The 23,073-nt window shown below is 32.2% G+C and overlaps 1 protein-coding gene across 1 annotated transcript; it reads right to left on the bottom strand.

The window, feature by feature from the left end:
- Positions 1 to 622: 622 nt before the first annotated feature.
- LOC127122544 (uncharacterized) lies at positions 623 to 1,324 on the bottom strand. Its single transcript, XM_051052862.1, has one exon. It carries the CDS (start codon positions 1,322 to 1,324, stop codon positions 623 to 625), a length of 702 nt encoding a protein of 233 aa, XP_050908819.1.
- Positions 1,325 to 23,073: the final 21,749 nt, after the last annotated feature.

Consider the following 23,073-nt stretch of genomic DNA (forward strand, 5'->3'; position numbering starts at 1 on the left):
CTTACCAATTAAAGAACACTATATGTTGATCCCTTTTGGTCACACAACCCTTCTTCTTTGCCACAAAGTCAACGAGATAGGGAGCTGTAACACGTCACATGTCTTGAGCATCCACAAACAAGATCCAATAATCTCTTCATAGACCCAAAACATTTATCATGTAAAACCAACAACAAGTGCTAGATACCCAACCTTCATTGGATCCTTAGGGGTGAGTGAAAACAAGGTTGCATTTGGACAACCATTGAAAGGCTCCTTTAGGAACTAAAAATTTCCTATATTTGCATTTTTCAATAGTATGACCTTTCTTGCAACAATAGAGATAAGACATGTTATGATGAGATGTGCTTTTGCTATTAGATACCTTTTTGACAAATTTATGCTTCTTATATGAATGGTTTAAAAACCTTTCATACTTTGATGGATCAATAGAAAATGCAATCTTTGGTTGTAAAACTTTGTCTAATTTGACTTCAAGAGCATTTATCTCTTATTGCTAATCATGACAAGATTCACAACCAAACTTTGAAGTTTTTTAATCCTCATTCTTGTCACTTTGAATATCTATCATAGATCTATTAATAGCTTCTAACTTCCTTTCAGATTCTAACATTTTAGCTTCTTAGTGTAAAAAGACTTTTTCATGTGAAGCTAATTTATTAAAGGCTTTTAAGGCCTCTCTATGAAGATCTTCAACGATATTTTGTAATTGAAGATAAGATAAGTCATTAATAGTTTCAAGCTTAGAAAGACTTACATTTTTCTTCTTCTTTCTATTTTCCATGAGGCAAATCCGAGCCGATTCTACACTTGAAGTGGAGCTTTCATCACTTGAGGAATCACTTACGCTCTCCCAAATACCATATGCTCTGCTAGACTTGCTAGACTTCTTGTGATGGCCATTCTCTCTGTCTTTATTAATCTTAGGACATTCCAGTCTATAATGACCAAATTCTCCGTAGTTATAGCACGAAATTCTAAGTTTACCTTTCTTGTTCTCATCTTCTCTTGAGGCTTTTGCTACCCTTACAAACTTGGTTAAGTTCTTGTCATAGTGGTTGACTCCATTCTTCTTAATATACCTTTGGTATCTTCTGACAAATAAACCAATCTCTTTATCATCGAGGTCGGAATGCTTGACTCCATTTTTCCATATGTATCTATTGTACCTTTTGACGAACAACTTCTTATCTTCATCATCAGAATCATTGTCACTTCTTGTTTCACAATCACTTTGCACATTGTTTGAGGACTTTGATCTTGAAGTCTTTAGAGAAATAGACTTCCTCACTTCCTTCTTGTCTTTACCTTTCTCCTTCTTCATCTTCTTTTCATACTCTTTTTTGTGTTTTTCCAAGCAAGTGAGTTCTTGCTCATGTTCTTCCAATTTGTCAAACAAAGTAGTGAGATCAAGTACTTTAAGATCATTCGCCTCTTTAATAGCGGTGACCTTGGGTTTCCATTCCTTTGTTAAGACATCTCAAAACCTTATTAGTAGCAATATCATTGGAAATAGGCTTACCTAGAGCATTCAAACGATTAATAAGATGTGTAAATCTCTTTTGCATGTCGGCAATGGTTACACCATGCTTCATAAGAAAGAGTTCAAACTCTTGATTCAATGTGTTGACTCTAGCTTGCTTGACCTTATTAATTCCCTCATGGGAAACTTCTAATGCGTCCCACATAGCTTTAGCGGTTTCACAATGGGAAACACGATAATACTCATCAATACCTAAAGCAGATATGAGAATATTGTGTGCTTTCCAATCATGTGACCACAACTTTCTATCATTATCATCCCATTGACTTTTCGATTTTGGTACGGTGACACCTTCATCATTGATCATTATAATTTCGTTAGGACCATTGATGATGACATCCCATACACCCTTATCAACGGAGTTGACATGGATATCCATACAAAATTTTCAATAGCCATAATTCTCACTGGTAAAAATAGGTGCTCTATTATACGGTCCTTTAGGTTCGGTAGCCATTATCTAATAAGAAAATCTTAAGCACGAAATAAATTGGAGCTCGTGATACCACTTGTTAGACGATAGACCTAGATCTAAAGAAGGGGGAGGGGAATAGACCATAATTTTAAAATTTTGAACAAAAAATGGTTTTGAAATTTTTTATAGCGCGAAAGCAAGTTTTAAAAATTGCTCAGATAAAAAAATCATATAACCGAACCTACTATCAAATAGCTCGAATATGCGTAGAGGTGTCAATGCAATGATAATAATTCACAAATCAATCAACAACAACTAATCACAACTAGTTGAATACAATACAATAAAAAACTCTATCTCCAATGAACAAAACACAAAAAAAATTAAGTCAAGCAATTTGTTGAACACTTAGTGTGCAGTCAATAATGTTTGAAACTTTATGTAATGTTTGTTGTCCTTAGAAATCCAATCATAACCAAATGGTTTGTGACCTACACAACAACACAAATTTAAAATGCATTCAAAATTATGATCCAAACAATATTGATCAAATGATCAATGCAATCAACAATTTTCAAACCATAAAATAAAAGAGATAGAGAGAGAAAGAGAGAGTACACAAGGATTTGTTTAGGCAGTTTCTCAATCGACCTCGCTATGGGTACGTTTGCCCTCAATTTTAATTCCAATTGAGACATTATAATAAATCTTACTTTACAAAATATGTTTATACAAGATATGAAGAAATCGAACTCTACAAACTCTAAGTTTGATGTTGACTCTACCACCTCCAAAACCCTTGATCAAAGATTGATCAAGTAACCAACAATGTCGCTTCAATTCACCCGTTCTTATTACTTCCTTGCAAGGAACTCCTTGTCATAAGGCTTTCACCCGGTTGAATTAATCTCAAGCGCACCCTTGTTGAAACCAAATATTTGCCAACACGATCCACTGTCTCAAGTTACTGCCTTGCAAGACACTCATTATCCTAAGGCTTTCACTCGATCAGATCTAAATTGCACAATCTTGTCTAAAACCTTCAAAACCTAAGAGATCTTGAAGGAAAACTCTAACTTGGTTTTCTGATTTGAATTCCTCAAAGTTCTCAACCCAATATTCTCGCTAAAACAAACCTATTGGACGTTATCAACCCTAATCTAGATGATACCCAATCAAAAAATGATTATGTGTAGTTTGATTGTGTGTATGCATATATGGAGTTAAAGATGATGGAAATGCTTTGAAATCCTGGATTAAAGTAGGTTTTACTCACTCTAGAAACCTTCATAGAGAATGATGCATGTATGGAGTATTTACATGCATGGGTAAACTAGGGCAAAAAGGAATGCAAAGGACTTGAGAAAAATATGAATTTTTGAAAAAATACATCGCATAGGTCGACCTATGAAAGTCATGTGTCGACCTGTTCAATGTATATGTCGACTTGTCTAATGCCATGTGTCTATCTATGAATGTTATGCGCTCCCCATGTGTCGACATGAAGAGTCAGCACATGAAATATAAGCTACAAACTTTAATACAGCAACATACATGTCGACCTATAGAACGCATATGTCGATCTATATCCAAGAAATATTTTGTGTAAGTCGACCTGTATACGTATGTGTGAACCTGTTGGTTGACATGTAATTGCATGTGTTGACATGTAATGCCAATTTTCACAAAATTTGTTTTTTCATGCATGTTTGATGCATGAGACATTTTCCAAGTTGTTTCCAAATGCTTTTATGCTTCATAATACTAAGTTGTACATAGAGAATTCGAGGATACCGTCTAATATATATTAACGCTAAAGTATCCTAGTTTTGACATCATAAAAAATACATTTAACAGAAATTGCACTCATAGTATTCATCAATAGTGTTTAGTGTTTGAGGTAGAATATGAAGTTCTAAAAAAAATCTCACACAACAATTTTCTCACTCAAGAGATTAACACTTAAAAAAGTCTTTCTTAAAGATTTCTCTTAGAGAGATTTCATTGTGTGAATGATGAACAACTAAATCTATCAAAAGCTATGTAAAGTTAGAGAGATAAATAGGTTATATATGCACAAATTTCTATTTCAATTTCATAATCTTGCTTATGATTCCAATGAAATCGTCTCATGGTTCAAAACATGTTTCAAATCAACTATAAGAAAATGAAAAACTTTATAATTTGAGTCAAGATCTTGCATGATTCAAATCACTCCTATCAAAATTTCTTAATTTGAGTCACAAACTAATAAGTTCAAATCAACATGGATCTTTAGTTAAAGGTCTCTCTTATGGATGAAAAAGTCACTTAAAAAAACATTTTTAAGAGATGTGCAATAGAAGTTATTGTGAGAGATTCAATTACTAAAATAAAAAATATAAAGACTAATAACAAAACACTCTAAAGATATAGGTATATTCTAGGAGAAATTTCAAAGACATGATAGGATGTTGTGTGACTAATAATTATTGTGTGACAACAACTATGGTGGAGATTACTCATGAGTTTATCTCCTCTAATTCGTCCAATCCTCGTGATGATATTAATTTGTCCACTCCGGCTCTTAGTTGCCATGTTTTTGGGCTCATGTTTGTTTTCTGTTGAACACCACCATGTTTGTTGATTTCTTTAGAGCTAATTCTCAATGGAGGGGGTGTCCGGTGACTTCCGATCTTTCCCACAAACATAGCTACACTGTCTTGTTATGTTTAGAGAGAAAGAAACAAAACACGAAAGGTAAGTGATGAATTTTTAGTAACTAGAATCTCTTTTTAATTAGGAGTGTATAGTTAATTGTTTTTTTTTTTTGTTGTTGTTGTTTCTTTGCTTCTCTTTTATTGGTTGGTTGACCGACCACTTCTTGTGCGTGTGCAGTTATCTTCTTCTACTGTCCTCTGTGAATTTTCCACCCATTTATTAAATAATATGTTTATTATTAAAAAACCATTTTATTTTTTCTCTTTAGATAGATATATTAAAATAAATTAATAAATTCCTCTCTTTTAATTTTTTTAAGCTTAAGATCGAAAAGAAGTAGCAAATTTCCTCTAAAACTAATTTAATAGTAACCGTCTTTGCAAATTAGACACTTTTGTTTGATCATGTATTCGTGTTTGTCTTTTTTTATTTGGATTTTACATTATATATTATATGCATCATGTAAAAAATTTCATTTGCTAGTTGGAGCTAGAGGCGTGTTAAATTATGATTAATTAAATTATATTATTAAACTGAATTGTATTTTATCATAAAATAATTGAATTATTTGAATGATTAATGAATTGAACTATTTAAGATAAATAATTATAATTCAGTTTAAAATCAACTAATATTGCACCATCATCAATTTTATTTTATAAAATATTCTAATTATATAAATAGATTTCTTTATATAAAGAAAAAGAACAATTATTGAGAGTAAAAAAAAATAGAAATTAAAAAATATTTGTAATTATGAAAAATATTTTATTGAAAATCAAAAATAAGATTATAGAAAAAAAGTATAGTTTTTTTTAAAAAAAATATAATTTAATTTGAAACCAAAAAAAATCCAGAAAAATAAAAAATTATTGTTTTTTGAAATAAAAAATTCTGAAAAAAATATGTTTTTTATGAAAAATAAAAATTTTGGAATAAACTTTTTTTTTGTAGTGAAAACTTTTTTCCCAAATTTTAAAATTTATTATTCTGAAAGTATTTATATTGAAAAAATATAAAAAAAAAATTCCGAAAAAAATTTACCCTGAAATTTATTTCCCAAAACACTAAAATTAAAAAATATATTTTTTTTAAATTAAATTTTGACAGAAATTTTAAAAAAAATTATTCCGATTTTTTTTCAACAAGATAAATTTTTTTTTCCTTAAATAAAAGATTTTTTTAAAAAAATAAATATTTTCAAATATTATAAAAAATAAATAAATAAAGTTTTTTTATGAAATTAAAAAAATTGATTTTAGATCAATTCAAATTATAAATTTAATTTATAATTGCAAACTGATTATAAACTAATTTACAAATCCAAACTGGTTATAAATTAGTTTTAAACTGAATTGAAACTATTTTAGAAGTTAACTATATTTTTATTGAAATGATTATTATAAATTGAATAACTATAGATGTGGTTTGGTTCAATGCATTTCATGAACCATGAATATTTCTAGTTAAAGTTGACTCAAAAGTTTTATGTGTTCAACGTTATTATTTAAGTAAACTATTTAAAATCCGTGTGTTACATTACTTTGATTATAATATGTTTTTTAAAATATTTTTAACTATATAATTATAAATTATATATATTTATAGAGAACTTTTTTATGGTTATTTATATATTTAAATGATAACCAAATATAAAAACTAAAATTTGTTCAATTAATCAATAAATAATAAAATATGTATAAATAAGATTTTAATGAAAAATCATGTTAAAAGTTTAAAGAATAATAATGTATATTAATAAGAGTAATCTAAAAGATTCATAAGGAAAAATTAACATATATTTATTCCTTTTTTTTATTTAATGTCATAATAATAAGTAATTTTACTTTTATCATCGAAGTGCTATACTAAAATTCTATATACACACAAATTATTTTGGATAAAGTTATGTGATTACAACGTCTAATATGTACACAGACACGGTCTAAAGGTAGACTTTATTTTATTTTTAATAATAAAATCTCAATAAATCTTGTTTTTGAATTTGTTAATCATCAAAGTTTTATTTTATTATAAATAGTAAATGTCTATCTTTAGATATTTTTTAGAGATTTATATTATATTGACTTAGATATATATTTATCGGATTCATATTAATATACTTAGTTACTCCACATAAAAAATATCATTCAATTTTTTAAGATTAATCAAATAAAAAAATATATTTTATTTATATTTTATTTATTAAATAAAAAAAATAAAAATCAGATAAAGGTTCTTCTTATGCTATATTATGTTCAACAACATATACTTGTCATATAAATAAGACTAACTGAATAATTTTATTAGAAATTTTATTAATTATATGAATGTAATTAAAATAAATATATAATTATGTAATTTACATATACATTAAATAATAAATATTGTTTTAGGTCTATTAAATAGTCCAATTAAATTATTTAAATAAAAGATCCAACCCAACATACTATCACCACTCAGAGAAACATGTAGACCATCATCATAGGCCACAATATAGTTAAGTAACACACTCATTTTAGTCGTCAGGTTCAATCTAAGGGTTTATTGGAATATACAAGAGCGGTTTTAAGTGTTGTTCATATATAAGCATAATTACGTGCCATAAGAAGCTACAATCATATTTATACTTGCTAGTTTCATATCTTTGACCTCATTGATTGTGGCGTTAGAGTGCTAACCATGCAGGTCCAACTCATCTTCCATCTTCAAGAAACTTTTACTATTGTACTAGAGAGCTTTTATGCCGACCTTCATCAACATACCATCAATTTCATGTTCCACGTCAACATAGTGCTGAAGTGTAATCAGAATTCACATTTAAGCTAACATTTCATTTTAAGTTGCATTTAGATTTAATTTGAGTTTCATTTAGTTGTTCTGGTGGTATAAATACTGAACTCGAGTTTTAGTTTCTAACTAAATTAATTTTGAAACCATTTTCAGTTTGAAAGAGAAATTTAGTTAGAATTATCTCTCTCTCTCTCTCCCATCATCTTCATCTTTTTCATTCTTGTACACCAACAATTGGTATCTAGAGCTCTGATTCGATTCACAGGAAAACACAAGTGTACATAAGGTGTGTTTGTGATTTATTTTGTTCATTCAATTCACAGTGAATTGAAGACCAGGATCAAAACAGAATCAAATTTCTTGATTATGCGAGATTGAGAAACACGAGTGTTAGTGAGATCTGAGTGAATTTGCACAAGAACGAAGATGAAGGGCGACAATGGTAGCTTGAACACAAAGCTTTTAGTATTTGATGGAAAGAATTAGAATCAGTGGATGATTCAGATGTGTGTGTTGTTTGGCGCTTAAGATGTTCTTGATCTCGTAAATGACAGTTACACGATGGTTGTAGCAAATGCAACGAAAGCGCATAGAAATGCACAAAGAGAAACGAGGAAGAAGGATTAGAAGACTTTTTTTTCTATATCCATTAGTGTGTGGATATGAATGTTGTGAGAAGATCGATGATTCAATGACGATGAAGGCTATGTGGGACTCACTAATACAATGCTACGGTGGTGATGCATCAGTGAAGAAGGTGAGGCTTCAGTCTCTATGTAAGCAGTATGAGAATCTCAACACGAAGATCAATGAGAAGGTACCTGATTACATTTGGAGAGTTATTTTAATTATAAATGAGATGAAATCTTGTGGAGAAATTCTCTTTGAACAAGTAATCATTGAAAAGGTATTGAGATCAATTACTCCCCAATTTCATTACATTGTTGTAGAAATTAAATACTCTAAGGATCTCAAGACCATGAGAATTGAAGAGCCTACAATATAGTCTAGAGGCACAAGAGTTGCGTCTGACTAAGAGAAGCTATGAAAGAGAGGTAGAGCAGGTTCTAAAAGCGTCTTCTAGTAAGAATAATAAGAAGCAGTCTTGGTCAGAGACCAAGAAGAGACATGGTGGTGGTTAATATAAGTAAAAAACCTCAAACTTTGATGAGAAGAAACATCACAAGGGAAAGAAGAAATTTTACAAGAAGAAGGTTTTATGCTACTTTTGTAAGAAGTTTGACCACTTTGTTAATGACGGTTGGTGAAACAAGGAAATGAAATCAGAAGAAGCAAACATAGCTAGAGAAGATTCCAATTATGAACCTGTAATATTGATGGCTTCTGAATCTGATGATGGATATTTGGTAGATCGGTAGCATATATACATTGGTTGCTCAAATCACCTAACTGGAAACAAACAATTGCTGATTGATTTTGACTATAGGAAGAGGACAAAAATTATATGTGCTGATTATAAGTACCTTAATGATGAAAGAATGGGAGCTGTCAAAATCAGAGTGAAGAATGGAAAAATTGTTATGATGAAGGATGTTTGGTATGTTCCTAGAATGAAAAGAAATTTGATGAGTGTAGGTTAGCTAATTGAGAAAGGTATATCGATTACTATGAAGGACAGTCTCTTGAAGTTGTATGATTCTAATCAGAAGCTGATTATGCAATCTTAACAGGGAATTGACAGAACATTCAAAGTGAATGTGGAAACAAATGAAATTAAATGCCTTAATGCAGAAGGTACTGAAGGTGAGAGTAAGTTGTGGCACAAGATATTAGGTCATATGAACTTCAAAAGCTTAGGGAATCTGAGTTCTAAGAAGTTGGTACATGACATTCCTAAGATTGTGAAGCCTGAGAAGTCATGTGAGATATGCGTGAAAGGCAAGCAATCTAGATTTCCATTTGCATCAGAAGTGGCTCCAAGAGTAAAACATTCTTTGGGAGTAGTACATTATGATCTATGTGGACCATCTGAAGTACCTTCACTTATAGGAAATAAGTACTTTGTGTCATTTGTGGATGCGTTCACAAGAATGATATGGGTAGCACTCATCAAGTTTAAACATGAGGTGTTTGCTGATTTTGAGAAGTTTAAGGTAAAGGATAAAAAACATAGTGGTAAGAAGCTGAAAGTTCTCAGAACTGGAGGTGGAGGTCGGTACAAATCATCAGAGTTCAGAAGGTTATATAAAGAGAATGTAGTTGAATATGAGGTGACTGATCCTTATACTCTACAACACAATGGTCTTGCTAAAATAAGAAACGTGATTTTGCTTGATATGACAAGGAGCATGCTGAACGAGAATAAGTTCTCTCACTCCTTGTGGGGAGAAGCTGTTTCGACTGCAACATATGTGCTCAATAGGTGTCCAACCAAGAAACTGAAGGAAACTATTCCTTTTGAGAAGTGGACTAGATATAAGAAAAATGTGAGTCATTTAAGAGTATTTGGTTATGTTTCTTATAAACACGTTCTAGGTGCTACTAGAAATAAGTTGGATGATATAAGCAAAGTAATGTTACTGATTGGGTTCCACAATACAAGTGCTTATAAGATTTATTGTCCAATCACTAACAAGATGGAAGTCTATGATGGAAACAAAAGCACGGGATTGGAAAAATTCTCAATCCAACTCTAGTGCAATGTTAATAGTTGAGTTAAATTCTGAATATATTTTAGACTCTGAAGGAGAATCTGCCTCTAAAGGAGATTTTGCCTCTGAAGATGAGTCTGAAGAAGACTCTGAAGGTGAATCTGATTATGATCCAGATTCCGATGATGATCCAGACTCTGGTGGTAATCATGTCTCTAAAGGTGGTCATGCTTCTAAAGGTGGTTCGGCCTCTAAAGGTAGTCCAACATCTGATAATGTTCCAGCATCTGAAGAAGATTATGAACAAGTTCATAGGACACAAAGAATCATACAAATACCAAAAAGATTTGCAGAGTTTGACATGTTACAAAATATTGAGATAGACTCTGAAGGGAAAGTCATTCAGTGTGCCATGTTGGTACTCTCTAAACCAGTTAGTACCGAAGAAGCTCTCAAGAAGAAAGTGTGGCTTAAGGTTATGAAATAAGAACTTGAGGCTATAGAAAGAAACAAGACTTAGGAGTTGACTGAGCTTCCAAAGAACCATAAATCCATCAGTGTGAGATGGGTTTACAAGTTAAAATAGAAGCCAAATGGATCAATTAGCAAAAATAAAGAAAGGTAAGTAGCTAGAGGATTTCTAAAGAAATATGGATTAGATTACTTTGAGGTGTTTGCGCCAGTAGCTAGGCATGAAACAATCAGATTGGTGATTGCTATAGTTGCTAATAGAAATCGGTTTCTGATGCATTTAGATGTGAAGTATGAATTTCTAAATGGTCCTTTATAAGAGGAAGTTTATGTGTCACAACCTGTTGGATTTGTGAAAAAGAATCAAGAAGGGATGATGTACAAGTTGCATAAAGCCTTGTATGGAATGAAACAAGCTCCTGGAGCTTGGAATCTGAAAAATGATTCATTTTTCAAGCTTCAATTATTCAGAAAGTGTGAGATAGAGTATGATGTTCATGTTTAGCATACATCTGATAGTAATAGGATTTTGATGTGTCTCTATGTTGATGACATATTTCTAATAGGGAGTTGTTCATATGAGATAGTTAAGTTCAAGAAGGTGCTAATGAATGAGTTTGAGATGACTGGTCTAAAAAATATGGCATATTTTCTAGGGATGAATATTTTGTACTCTGATAAGGATATAATTTTGCATCAGCTGAAGTATGAACTTGAACTTCTGAAGAGATTTGAGCTAATAAATTGCAAGTCTGCAATCATGCATGCTGAAACAAATCACAAGATAGATTCTGATGTTGAGGGTGATGATTTAGATGCTACAACTCTTAAACAATTGGTGGACTCATTGAGATATTGTTGTAACACTAGATCTGACATCTACTATATAGTTGAAATGATGAGTAGGTTTATGACCAAAACAAAGTGGTCACATTAACGAATTGTTGTCAAGATACTGAGGTATATTAAGGGGACTTTGAGGTATGGATTTTTGTTTCCTTCTGGTGCTAAATACGATTCATAGCTGATATGTTATTCAGATTCCAGATATTTATTCAGGCATCTGGGAGGTCCCATTTCTTGGTTCTCCAAGAAGCAACCAATGGTTGCATTGTCAACATGTGAAGTTGAGTACATTGCAGGTGTTTTGTCTGTGTGTCAAGCTGTTCGGATTATGAACTTATTGAAGGATCTGGAAATCAAGGTGAGAAAGCATGTGAGGTTGATGATTGACAACAAATCAGCTATAAGACTTTCCAAGAATCCATTGCTACATGGAAGGAGCAAACACATTGACATAAAGTTCCATTTTTTGCGCAATCAGGTTCAAAATTGAGTGCTTGAAGTTGTTCACTGTAGCACTCAGAAGAAACTTGCATAGAGGTGTAAACGGGTCAGAGAAAACCAATTAAATCGATAATCCATACCAAACCAAATCGAAAAACCAATTGTTTTTGGTTCGGTTCAAAAATCGAACAAAACCCATTAAAACCAAGATGGTTTGGTTCAGTTTGTTTTAGTTTTTAGGAACCGTCAAACCGATGAACCGAACCGATGACTATAAATACCTACTTAATCTTTTATTTATCTCATTATTAAGTCCAAATTTTGTATCGGTCCAACATTTCTCCATCTTTTTTTACACTTCTTTTCTTTGAACAAAATATTAACCCAAAATCAAACTCCAAACATTAAAAATAGAAATCATAAGCCATAAGAACTTGTTCTCACAAAGCTGATAATCTGGTCCCGCCACTACTGTTTTTCTCGCCACCGTCATTCTTATAGGTTATGGTAGCCTTATTTATTTTCAAGTTCTCTTCCTTAGTTTTCATTTTTTTTACCTTTTATGTTTCTTCTTCAATGAATTTCCTTCTAATCTTGTTACAAAATAGTTTTGATGTGTGTTTGAGGTGTCAAACATATTAATTTATGTGTATTAAAATATTTTGTTTTTATTGTTGTGTTTTATTTGTTAAACTTTTAAATCTCTTCCGAACCTTCTCAAGCCAAGTGCCAACTTTTGTATTCGATGGTAAACTCATTTTATGACGTATGGAAATTATGCCAATGATTCGTATGGATTAAGAATAACTTGTAAGTTGTTTGAAAAGTATAGCATGAAATACATTATTTGAAAAAATAATAACAAAAAATACACCGAAAAACCTGATGGCAAATAACACACAGACGAAATATAATGTTTAGAGAAAAAGTATCGTAAAACCGATCAACCAAACCAAACCAAACCAAACCAAATATGTTAGTTTAGTTTGGTTCCATTTTAAAAAAATACTAAAAGTTGAACCAAACCAAACCGATGCAGATATAATTGGTTTGGACAATTTTTTGATAAAAAATCGGTCCAAACCGAATCGATTACACCCCTAAACTTGCAGATGCGTTGACTAAAACTATCAAGATTGAACACTTTATCCATTTGAGAGATAAAATTGATATTGTTGATTTTAGTCTTGAAAGTAGATTAGGGGATGATGTTGAAGTGTAAGTCAAATTCACATTTAAGCTAGCATTTCATATTAAGTTGCATTTAGATTTAATTTGAGTTTCATTTAGTTGTTCTAATGGTATAAACATTGAACTCAAGTTTTAATTTGTAACTAAATTCATTTTGAAACCGTTTCCAGTTTAAAAGAGAAAGTTAGTTAGAACTCTCTCTCTTTCACACGCACACACGCACGCGCACACACGCACGCACGCACGTATGTTTCTTAGAAATCGGGACTACGAGTATTTTGTATAGAACATCCACCCTCTTTCATCTAACAAGGTGTATTTGTCAAACTACAAAATCGTGACTAATTCTTACACCTAAAATGGACAATACCTCAACTACTCAACTACTGTTGTCAACGAACTTGAGGTCATTGAAACACTTTCTAATTATGAGATATGATTCGATAATTCAAAATTTGATTCGATTATTGATTTTACTATGTGAATCACTAATTGAATTACATGAGGGTTGTCTCTCTCTCTAAGGAAAATCTTGCCTGTGATGGTGTTTTCAATCCTAATTCTATTATGTGTTCTGATGGATGTGGGAATGATGAAAATTCTAACTATTTGTTTGTTGGTTGTGATTTGCTTTGGTGATGTATGGAGAACAATATCTAATTGGCTAGTTATTTCGTGTGGTTTTCCAAATAATATTTGTGATCATGCTCTTCAATTTTACATAACACATTTATTTGAAAAGAAAAAGAAATTCAAATTGTTTTTTTTCTAAGGTGCTGACATAAAATCAGATAAAGTAAAAATTACTGTAACTTTTACATGTGGACACATCTTATGTTTAATTGTCTAAATATATTTCTTTGACTTTTTCAAATTATATTAATTAAAAGTCATCATTCTTATAGTTATGTGCTTGGAAAATTGAGGAGAGCTGGTCGTGCATTCTAAATCCCTCAGCTACATATTCATATATTTTTTCAATAAAACACATATATTACATAAAATAAAAAGTTAAATTATATAAAAGGCATAAATTATATTAAAGGCGACATAATGACATAATTTGATATACTTTTTCTCTATAAAATAAAAGACTAAAATTATATAAAAGACAAATGAAAAAGTTAGATTTTTATTTATCAATAAAAGACATAAATCATATAAAGGAAAATAAAAAAAGTTAGATATTATTATCATAAATATATGTTTTTTAATAATAAAAAAGAATTAAATCTTATATTTGTAACACAATCTAAGCAAATCAATCTAATTAAAACTTGATTATAACAATATTTCAAAACAAATCCCATATCAGAAAGATCTATATAAGTATTGCCCCAAACCCACCAACACAACAACACAAAAACTAAGAATAATATTTCATTCTTATACTGTTATTTCATTATTGTTTTTGAATCATATATGGATTCTTCCTCACCTTTTACTCCTCCAACTTCGTTATATACTGGTGATACCACGATTCTGTCACCTCCTACGCCACCAAAAATGAACAAGAAACGCCAAATACATGAAGTAATTGAGATTAGTCAAATGATTTCATTATCTTCTGATGATACTCCATCACCTCAACAGGCACTAAAGAAGAACAAGCAAAGACATATACATTTTATGGATAAAATAATTGAGATTTGCCAAATGCGTTTGCAGTTGTTTCGTTGTGAGAATTCTGAAAAAGCCTTGCATGAGGAGAGAAAAAGGAAAATGAAAATTTTAATGTCACTTCGATAATTAGAAGTATGGTTTTAAGTTGCTCCTGATGCATATGTTATCTTTATTGTTTATTGCGGCTGTTTCCGGCCTCTATTGACTCATTGATAATATTTTTTTAAAATAAGTGTAATATAGAACATTTTATAGTAAAAGTTATTTTTATATATATGTCATGCAATTCATAACAGAGTAAGCATGTTTAAAATCTAAGTATATTTTTACAATTTTTTTTTAATATTTAGCAAAGCCTCCCCAAACTTCAACCAAGATGATATTTTCCTTATGGATATATTTTTGGGATAAATTTGATTTAAATTGTTAATGGATAAATCAAAACAATATATTTGATACTTTACTAAAATTTCTTTAAAAAATTAAATCTAATCAATTTATTAAGAATAATATGCATTTAAATTAACATTATTTATTTTAAAATAAAATCTAATCCAGACTATTTATTAAAGATTCATCCATAAAGTTTATTTTAATATTTTTAATTTTACAAAAATTATTTTTTAAATTATTTTTGTTGAGAAAACCATATGTACCACGTGACTTAGCTTACATATATTTGTTAGTTTTTAACATTATGAAAAATAAAAATTCTAAATCTCATGTTCGTTAGATTATAAACTTTGTCTAACTTACTTTATTATATAATTTTTTTTATGTTTTATTCTGAAATAGGGCACAAGTTACTTTTGAATTTTTTCTTCTTCATCCTCTTTACTATGCATTTTATAATTGTCGAAGCATAAACTTCGTATTTTTTCTTTTAACTTATTGAATTTTTGGGGTATTTTCTTGAATTGTTTTTTGGAGAATATTTTGAATATTTTATCGTTAGAGAATTTTTTTAAAGTGGTCAAACAATCATTATTGAATTCTCTTTAAAAAATTATTTGAGTTTCTTCTCGTTTAAGAAATTATTTGGAGTGGTAAAACAACAATTATTGAATTTTCTTAGAAAGATTATTTGAATTTTTCCATATCATAAATTATATAGAGTGGTATTTTACCATAGAGAATGTATTTCTAGAATGATTATCTACAATGCATTAATAATCGTATAAATATTGAATGAGACTTTTTTTTTAGGGGTCATAGTTGATAGTTTGTCTTGTACTATTTTGGTATGTGCCCGCGAAACGTCTTAAAGTGTGCGATTTAAGAAATTAATAATATTTCTGATGTTTGTCTTGGACAATTTTTGGCATTTTTTTCTAAACTGGTTTTTAAAACGAAAAGCAATAATTTTAAGACATTTCGAACTGCCATGGCCATCGAAGAAATTAATTATACTTTTGTCGCCGTCTCTGACAAATTGTTCAACTATGATGAAATTCAATTGAAATATTGTTAAGAAAGTATTAGAATAGACACACGAATACATATTAGAGTAGAGAAAAACACACAAAAGTTTTGTTCACGTAGTTTGGTCAAATTGCCTATGTCTACGACTATAGAATAATTATAGTTTCATTTTATTGGTTTGGTCTGAATTACACACATCAGAGTTTCAATGTTACAAGCATATATAGGGATACTAATGATCCATATTACAATAATACCTCTAAACCGTACCGCAGGGGCTAAACTCAACACAAAGAAAATGCAATTTTTCTAAACCTTTAAAAAAATTGCCAATATTTTGATCAATGGCATTCTTGTTGTTCTTGCTAGATCAAACGAACATACTAAGATTGAGAAATCTATTGATTCAGATGAATCAGTTGATTCAAATGAAACTGAATCTGATGCACATATTAAAGAAAAATATTTACAGTTGAGAAAACAAATCACCATATGGAAAAAGAATGAGTATCTCTTCAAAAGTAATAATTTGAATGGACATGCCGATGATATGTACGATTGTTAAATAATTACTGAAAAATAAGTTTGGGAAGATTTGAAAAAGAAGTATGATATCGAATAGGCGGGAGCAAAGAAGTGTGTTATTAGTCATTATTAGAAGTATCAGATGGTAGATGAAATGTTCAGGTAGGCTCAATGTCATGAACCTCAAAAGATTGCTCACAAGATCGTTACTAAAAGTATGTCATTATATGAACAATCTCAATTTGCTTTAAAAAAGCTACCAATTGGTTTAAAAGATTTTTAAAATTTTTGCTTCGCTAGAAAACAAGAATTTTCAATCGAGAGTCTGATTACTCACCACTAATTGAAGAAGAATCTCATAGACAACATCAAAAATAAAATGTATTGTTTGTTTTAAAGAACAAAAATAAATTTGGTGCGGTTCTGAAGTCATTTGAAAAATCATTAAAGAATAAAAATAACAATATTGTAAACCGAATTAAGAATAAAAATCATTCTAGGACCCCAATCATCATAATTTCTAAACAACAATCATCGTCATGATAACCTACTGTGGTTGGCTAAGGCCAACAAGGATGTAATAAAAGCCTTTGAGGCCAATTTCGATTAATGCATTTCATTATTCCTTTAAAAAATCACCACCATACAAAAATAACACAAGTGTTTTCTTTTGTTCAATTATGAAAAACTAGGTCATATGGCTAAAAAAAAATGTAAGATCAAAATAAACATGGTATTGCCTCTAATGCCTCAAACCCATAACATATAACAACACAAAAACCTACAATAATATTTCATTCTTTTACTTTGTGTTTATTGTTATTTTATTCTTGTTTTGAATCATATATGGAATCTTCTCCACCTCTTACTGCTCCAACTTCGTCATATATTGTTGGTACCACAACTCTATCACCTTCTACGCCACCAAAAATGAACAAGAAACGCCAAATACATGAAGTAATTGAGATTCGTCAAATGATTTCATTATCGTCTGATACTCTGTCACCTCATCTATGATGCGTGCTTTTCGCAAGTATACGAACGCGTAAGAATAATATAAAAGATTTTCGAATCCACAAAGACCAAGTGTCAATCTATCGTTATCTATTGTTATGGTGTTTATCTTAGGTAATCAAAATAGGGGTTTTTTAGAGTGTGCAATGAAAAGTAAAGTATTAAATAAAGTTCAATTGATAAAGACAGACTCGAATGTAATTCACATAATCAATTAATAATCCAAGTACTTGCTAATAGAACTACTTATGGACAATGTTTCCTACTTTGAAAAGAACTAATTTAACAGGAACTGTCGCTTTCGCGTATTCAGAACCGAGTTGTACTCCCTAATCAAACCCTCTTATTGTCACTTATAAAAAGGCGCACATTGCGTTAGAGTAGTAAACCTATTTTTAAGAAATATAATATCTTGACTAAGTTGAAAAGTATTCTAACCTGGATTCCTTAACCAAAAGAGGTTCTAACGAACCAGACTCTAAACTTATAAACACGTCCGAAAATAGTTTTAAAATCACTTTTCTTCTTAAGTTAAAAACTCCTAATGAACTAAACAAAGCACTTTCTCTATTTTTGAAATAGTTAAAAACAATTAAGTTTAAAAAGACATTGGACGACTTTCGATCTTACCCAACGGAAATTAAGTGCGGGAAAACTTAAGTTGAAAGTTAAAATATCTCTTAAGTGTTTCTACGAACAATTGTATGGATTATCGGTTCAATTACGATCCTTACATTCTAACCTTATAGATTTATTTAGACATGGTAAAGTAAAGGTGCATTTAAAATTAAATAAAAGTAGTGCGAGTGCGGAAAGTAAATAAAAGTAGTGCGAGTGTGGAAAGTAAATAAAAGTAGTGCGAGTGCGGAAAGTAAATAAAGGTAGTGCGAGTGCGGAAAGTAAATAAAAGTAGTGCGAGTGCGGAATGTAAATAAAAGTATTGCGAGTGCGGAAAGTAAATAAAAGTAAAGCGAGTGCGAGAAATAAATAAAGTAAAGTGCGAGTGCGGGAAAATAAAATAGATAAAGGCAAAGTAATAAAAACCTGCTCCAATCGGAGGGTTGAATAAAATGCGAAGTGGAAATGAAAATGGCGGCAGGATTAACTTCATTCCAAAGTGCTCCAAACTCGATTACAAACCCAATCACAAAACTCGATTACACAATTGTGGTAACACCCCAATGCGAAACGATTACCACTTTAAAATACTGAATATATGCCTAAGTGAAACAAATTTTGCTCTTAGTTTGCCTTTGTTCTAAGTTTGGATGCCTAAACAAGTGAATTCGAGTTTCTATTTATAAGCAAGTAAAATGATGGAAATGACAAGGATGCCCTTCAACTTGAAGATGGGAGGGAAAACTTTTCCTCTTGTGGCGCCCTCCACAAGGCCAATCTGAGGCGCCTTAGTGGAAGTAGTGGGGAACGTGGCAGTTGAGGGAAGTTGAGCTAGGACACGTCATGGCAGGGTCTATGGCGCCAGCCACAGTGGGAGCCACAAGTACAAAATGCTGAATTTTAGGGTTTTTAGCTCTTTTTCACTCCTTTTTCGATCGGGGCTCCGATTAAAGTAAAAACCTAAAAACAAAGAGAAACATAGTAATAACACAACAAAATGACAATAAAACTACTAAAATGCATGTGAAATCGAATTCGAAAATACGGTGAATTTCAGTGTCATCAAACTCTCCCACACTTAAACCTTTGCTTGTCCTCAAGCAAAACATTAAAAAGCTCATAGAAGAAAAACTGGTGTAAACGAGTGCTTTAGGTTAAAAGATTTCTAAGTTTAAGTCGGGATGCAGTGATAGGTACTAACTGAGTGAACTAAGGGTATCATGATGACACTAATCCTCAAATACGGACATAAACTTCATTCCTATATTAATCAACCCATATTATCCCACAATACCTAGGCCTGCCTCTTCATCTCTTTTTGTGTCCTTTTCATTCAGGCGCAATCACATTAAGCCCGTTATCCGTACATGCTTCATAGAAGAGTGACCTGTTAGTGATTATGATCTAAACATGGGGTTTCTGGCACATAAATTTGTGTAAACCCTTTTATTTGACCCAACTGCAGTTGTGGGGGATCGGATCGTAATCCGCCATACCGAGTTCAGCGCCAGATACCTCTGAGCCAACTAGCAGCGGGTAAGTTTTTCTTTTTCTTTTTCTTTTTGTAGCAAATTTTTACAAGTCTTTGGTTTAAATGACTTTGTGAGGGTTACCTATACCTGAGTTACCTTTTTGCTTTCTTTTATTTATTTTGCTGAATCATTCACTTATTTGCATCGGTCCCCTACGTAGAGGATGCGTAGGCCGGAGCTAACTGCTGAGATAAACTACTGAGGACTTATACTGAAATGATGATTAAGGCCATGGTATATGGGGTTTCGGGAATGATTCATATATTTACGAAGTCTATGGTGCTAAAATAATACTGATGTTTCAAAAAGTTCTCCCAAGTCACCGCATCCTTACTCAAACCCGTCTTTAAAACCCAAAAACTTTCGGAATAACACTGTTTTCTTTTGCAAAAATTTTTGGTAAGGCTAAAGGTATGAGGAGATTAGACTGTACTAAAGATACACTATATTTGGTGACTCGTCAGACTCATGCATCATCTAAGACACTTAAACTAAAAGCAAAATAAAATAAAGTAAACAAAAAGCAATAAAGATAAACAAACTATCTAAAAACAGCAAAGAAAATGAACAAACTAACTGAAAATAAAAGAAAAGCGATAAAGGCTCCTCCCGCACTTAAATCGAACATTGTCCCTAATGTTTCGAAATAAGATAAGGGAAGAGTTACCTGACAACCTACTGCTGACCACTGGTGCCTTCGCCATCCTGAGGTGGACGACGGGATCGGGTACGACGACGGTCTCGCTGAACCATCCTGACCTGTAAGGCATCCTGAGCGGTCCTCACCTCTCGAAGGTTACCCAAAATGGAACCTTGAGTGGCTTCGATGAGTGCAATATGTTGATGGTGGTATTGTTGCTGACGGGCTTGCGTATTTGTAATCGTAAGCAGGGACTGTAAAACAGTATCATAGGATCTATCTGTCCTCCACTGTGATTCTTGCATGAAGCTCATGTTATCCGCCAATTGTTGTTGGATGGTAGAGAGTAGGTCATCACGCCTTTTCTCTCTAGCCATGTGGTTACGCCACATCTCCTCTGTAATACAAAAGCCAGGAGTGGTACCTGCAGAAGAAGAAGATGGTGCGGTGTATGGTGGTGAAGGATGATGGGGGGACACATCAGGTACGGGAGATCTCTCTCTCCGATCATATTCTTCATCAGTGTCATGTCCCGCCTCATTAGAAACATTAGGAGGAAGAGGACCCAAAACAGGTGAAGCATCTAAAACGTAGGTCCAATTCCTTTCATCTCGTACATCAGTACGTCTAGTGCATGGTAAAACAACAGATGGGATAGCTACACCATGAACCATAAGCACATAGCCTCCATTTCTCCTCAAATGACACAATTTTATGTCTCTCAGAAGTTTTAGGTTAATTGTGCGAGGAGGTAAGGGATCTAGGGTAGCTATCTCATTATTAAGGTTAAGCGCCCGAACAAGAGACGTAATCAGTCCTCCGAAAACAGTCGGTCCCGCTTTATTTAAAGTTAAAGTCATATGAGCGAGCATGAACGGGACCGAGTTAATTCGTCTATTTGTGAGGCTTCCTTGCAAAAATAGAAGCTCTCTAGCATTTACCTTATTTGGATTCTCCCAGCCAAAAATAGTACATGCCAACAAATATCTAAAAACTCTGATGGTCGGGTTATGGATAGTCGAGGCAAGAATTCCTTCAAAAGAATTTATAGAAGTGTTTGACAATCTCTGCCAGAAGGAAAACACCTCGACTGACCAATCCGAATCTAAAGGGGCCTCACAAATAACACCATCCCCATGAGGGATTCCTAACAAGCATGCTAGTTCGTCGGTACTGAATTCATATTCAACAGCAAACATTCTAAATCTGACAGTACCAATTGTGTTAGCAGTGTTAGGATTGACAATATATATTAAAGAACTTAAAAATTCGATTGTCAATCGCTCATAGGTAGGTTCTTTGTTTGAAAAGAAATTATGCAAACCTAAATTATCTAATAAATGAAATATGCTATGGTAGATACCTAAAGTATAGAGACAATTTTCATCAACATACCTTGTCGGGAGGATCTCCCGATTTTGCAACCGTTCGATATTCTTCCTTTGCCTATCTCCCGATCTCCCTCCTCGAAGAATGAATCCATTAAACTCCATTGTGTAGCTCTTGTAATGAGACGAAGAAAATGAAGTGGGTTGTGAAAAGGTTGGATTTTTATGAAATCCGATGGATGAAAATGAAAATGGAAATCGGGAAAATGATTTGGATGGTGTGAGGATGAGAAAGGTGTGAGCTTTTTGTGGATTCAAGGACGTTTTTGCAAGGTGGAAAAATGGGTTTTGAAGGTTTGAAGGTGTGAAAATGGTGAAGAAAAGGAGTCTGCCCCGAGCTTATACAGACGTTGTAGCGGGCGCCACAGGGTCTATGGCGGGCACCACAAGGCGAAATCTGGTTGGGCCGGATTTTGGTCCTTTGGCTTGGGCTTCTCGTTGTCTTTTGGCTTGGGGGGTCCGGATAGCATTTGTCTTGTGATTTCCTAGTAACATGAGGCTTGCATAATTTTATAAAAATAAAAATAAAATAAAAATTAAACATTAGACTAATTAAATTAAATAAACAATTAATATAACTAAATTATAATAAAAGCATAAATATAATAAACAAACATAAAACATATATATATATATATATATATATATATATATATATATATATATATATATATATATATATATATAAAAGTAGAAATATCAATGTGTTGACATAGTTAATAAAATATCCCAAATGCAATGATATAAAATGAGTTATGTAAATGCGAAAAATATAAGCATAAAAAGAGATAAAATAAAATGAAATGGTAAGATCAGATAGTAGGGGGTTCGTCTTCCTGAGTAGATCCACAGAGCATGGCTACCTCTTGCCTAAGCTCTGCAATCTCCTGATATAAACAGTCTGCCTCGGTAGCGTGTGTGAGATCAGATACTCCCATCTGTAAGGTGAGGTCAGCCACCTCCCGTCTAAGCTCTGCAATCTCTCTACGACACTCTGCAATCTGGGTGCGGATGTCTGGGGTCTGCAATGATAGATTGTTAGAGAATACAGTGATCCTGTGAGAAGGTGGTGTAGGCGTATACTCAACAATAGGTGGTGATCTCGGCTCCTCGATAGTCTCTCCATGACCCTCTAGAGCATAACTCCAGTTCGCTAGATCATGCACACTAGTCATCATAGGATCAAGTAGTGTAAAATAATGAACCGCCTCACTGTCGACTAGCAATCTAAACTGACATGGGTGGAAAGAGGCTCTCCTCATCAACCCTCTGGTTAAATAGAAGTCGATGTCCATGGTA

This window comes from Lathyrus oleraceus, chromosome 2, assembly GCF_024323335.1.
Source record: "Lathyrus oleraceus cultivar Zhongwan6 chromosome 2, CAAS_Psat_ZW6_1.0, whole genome shotgun sequence".
Lineage (NCBI taxonomy): Eukaryota > Viridiplantae > Streptophyta > Magnoliopsida > Fabales > Fabaceae > Lathyrus > Lathyrus oleraceus.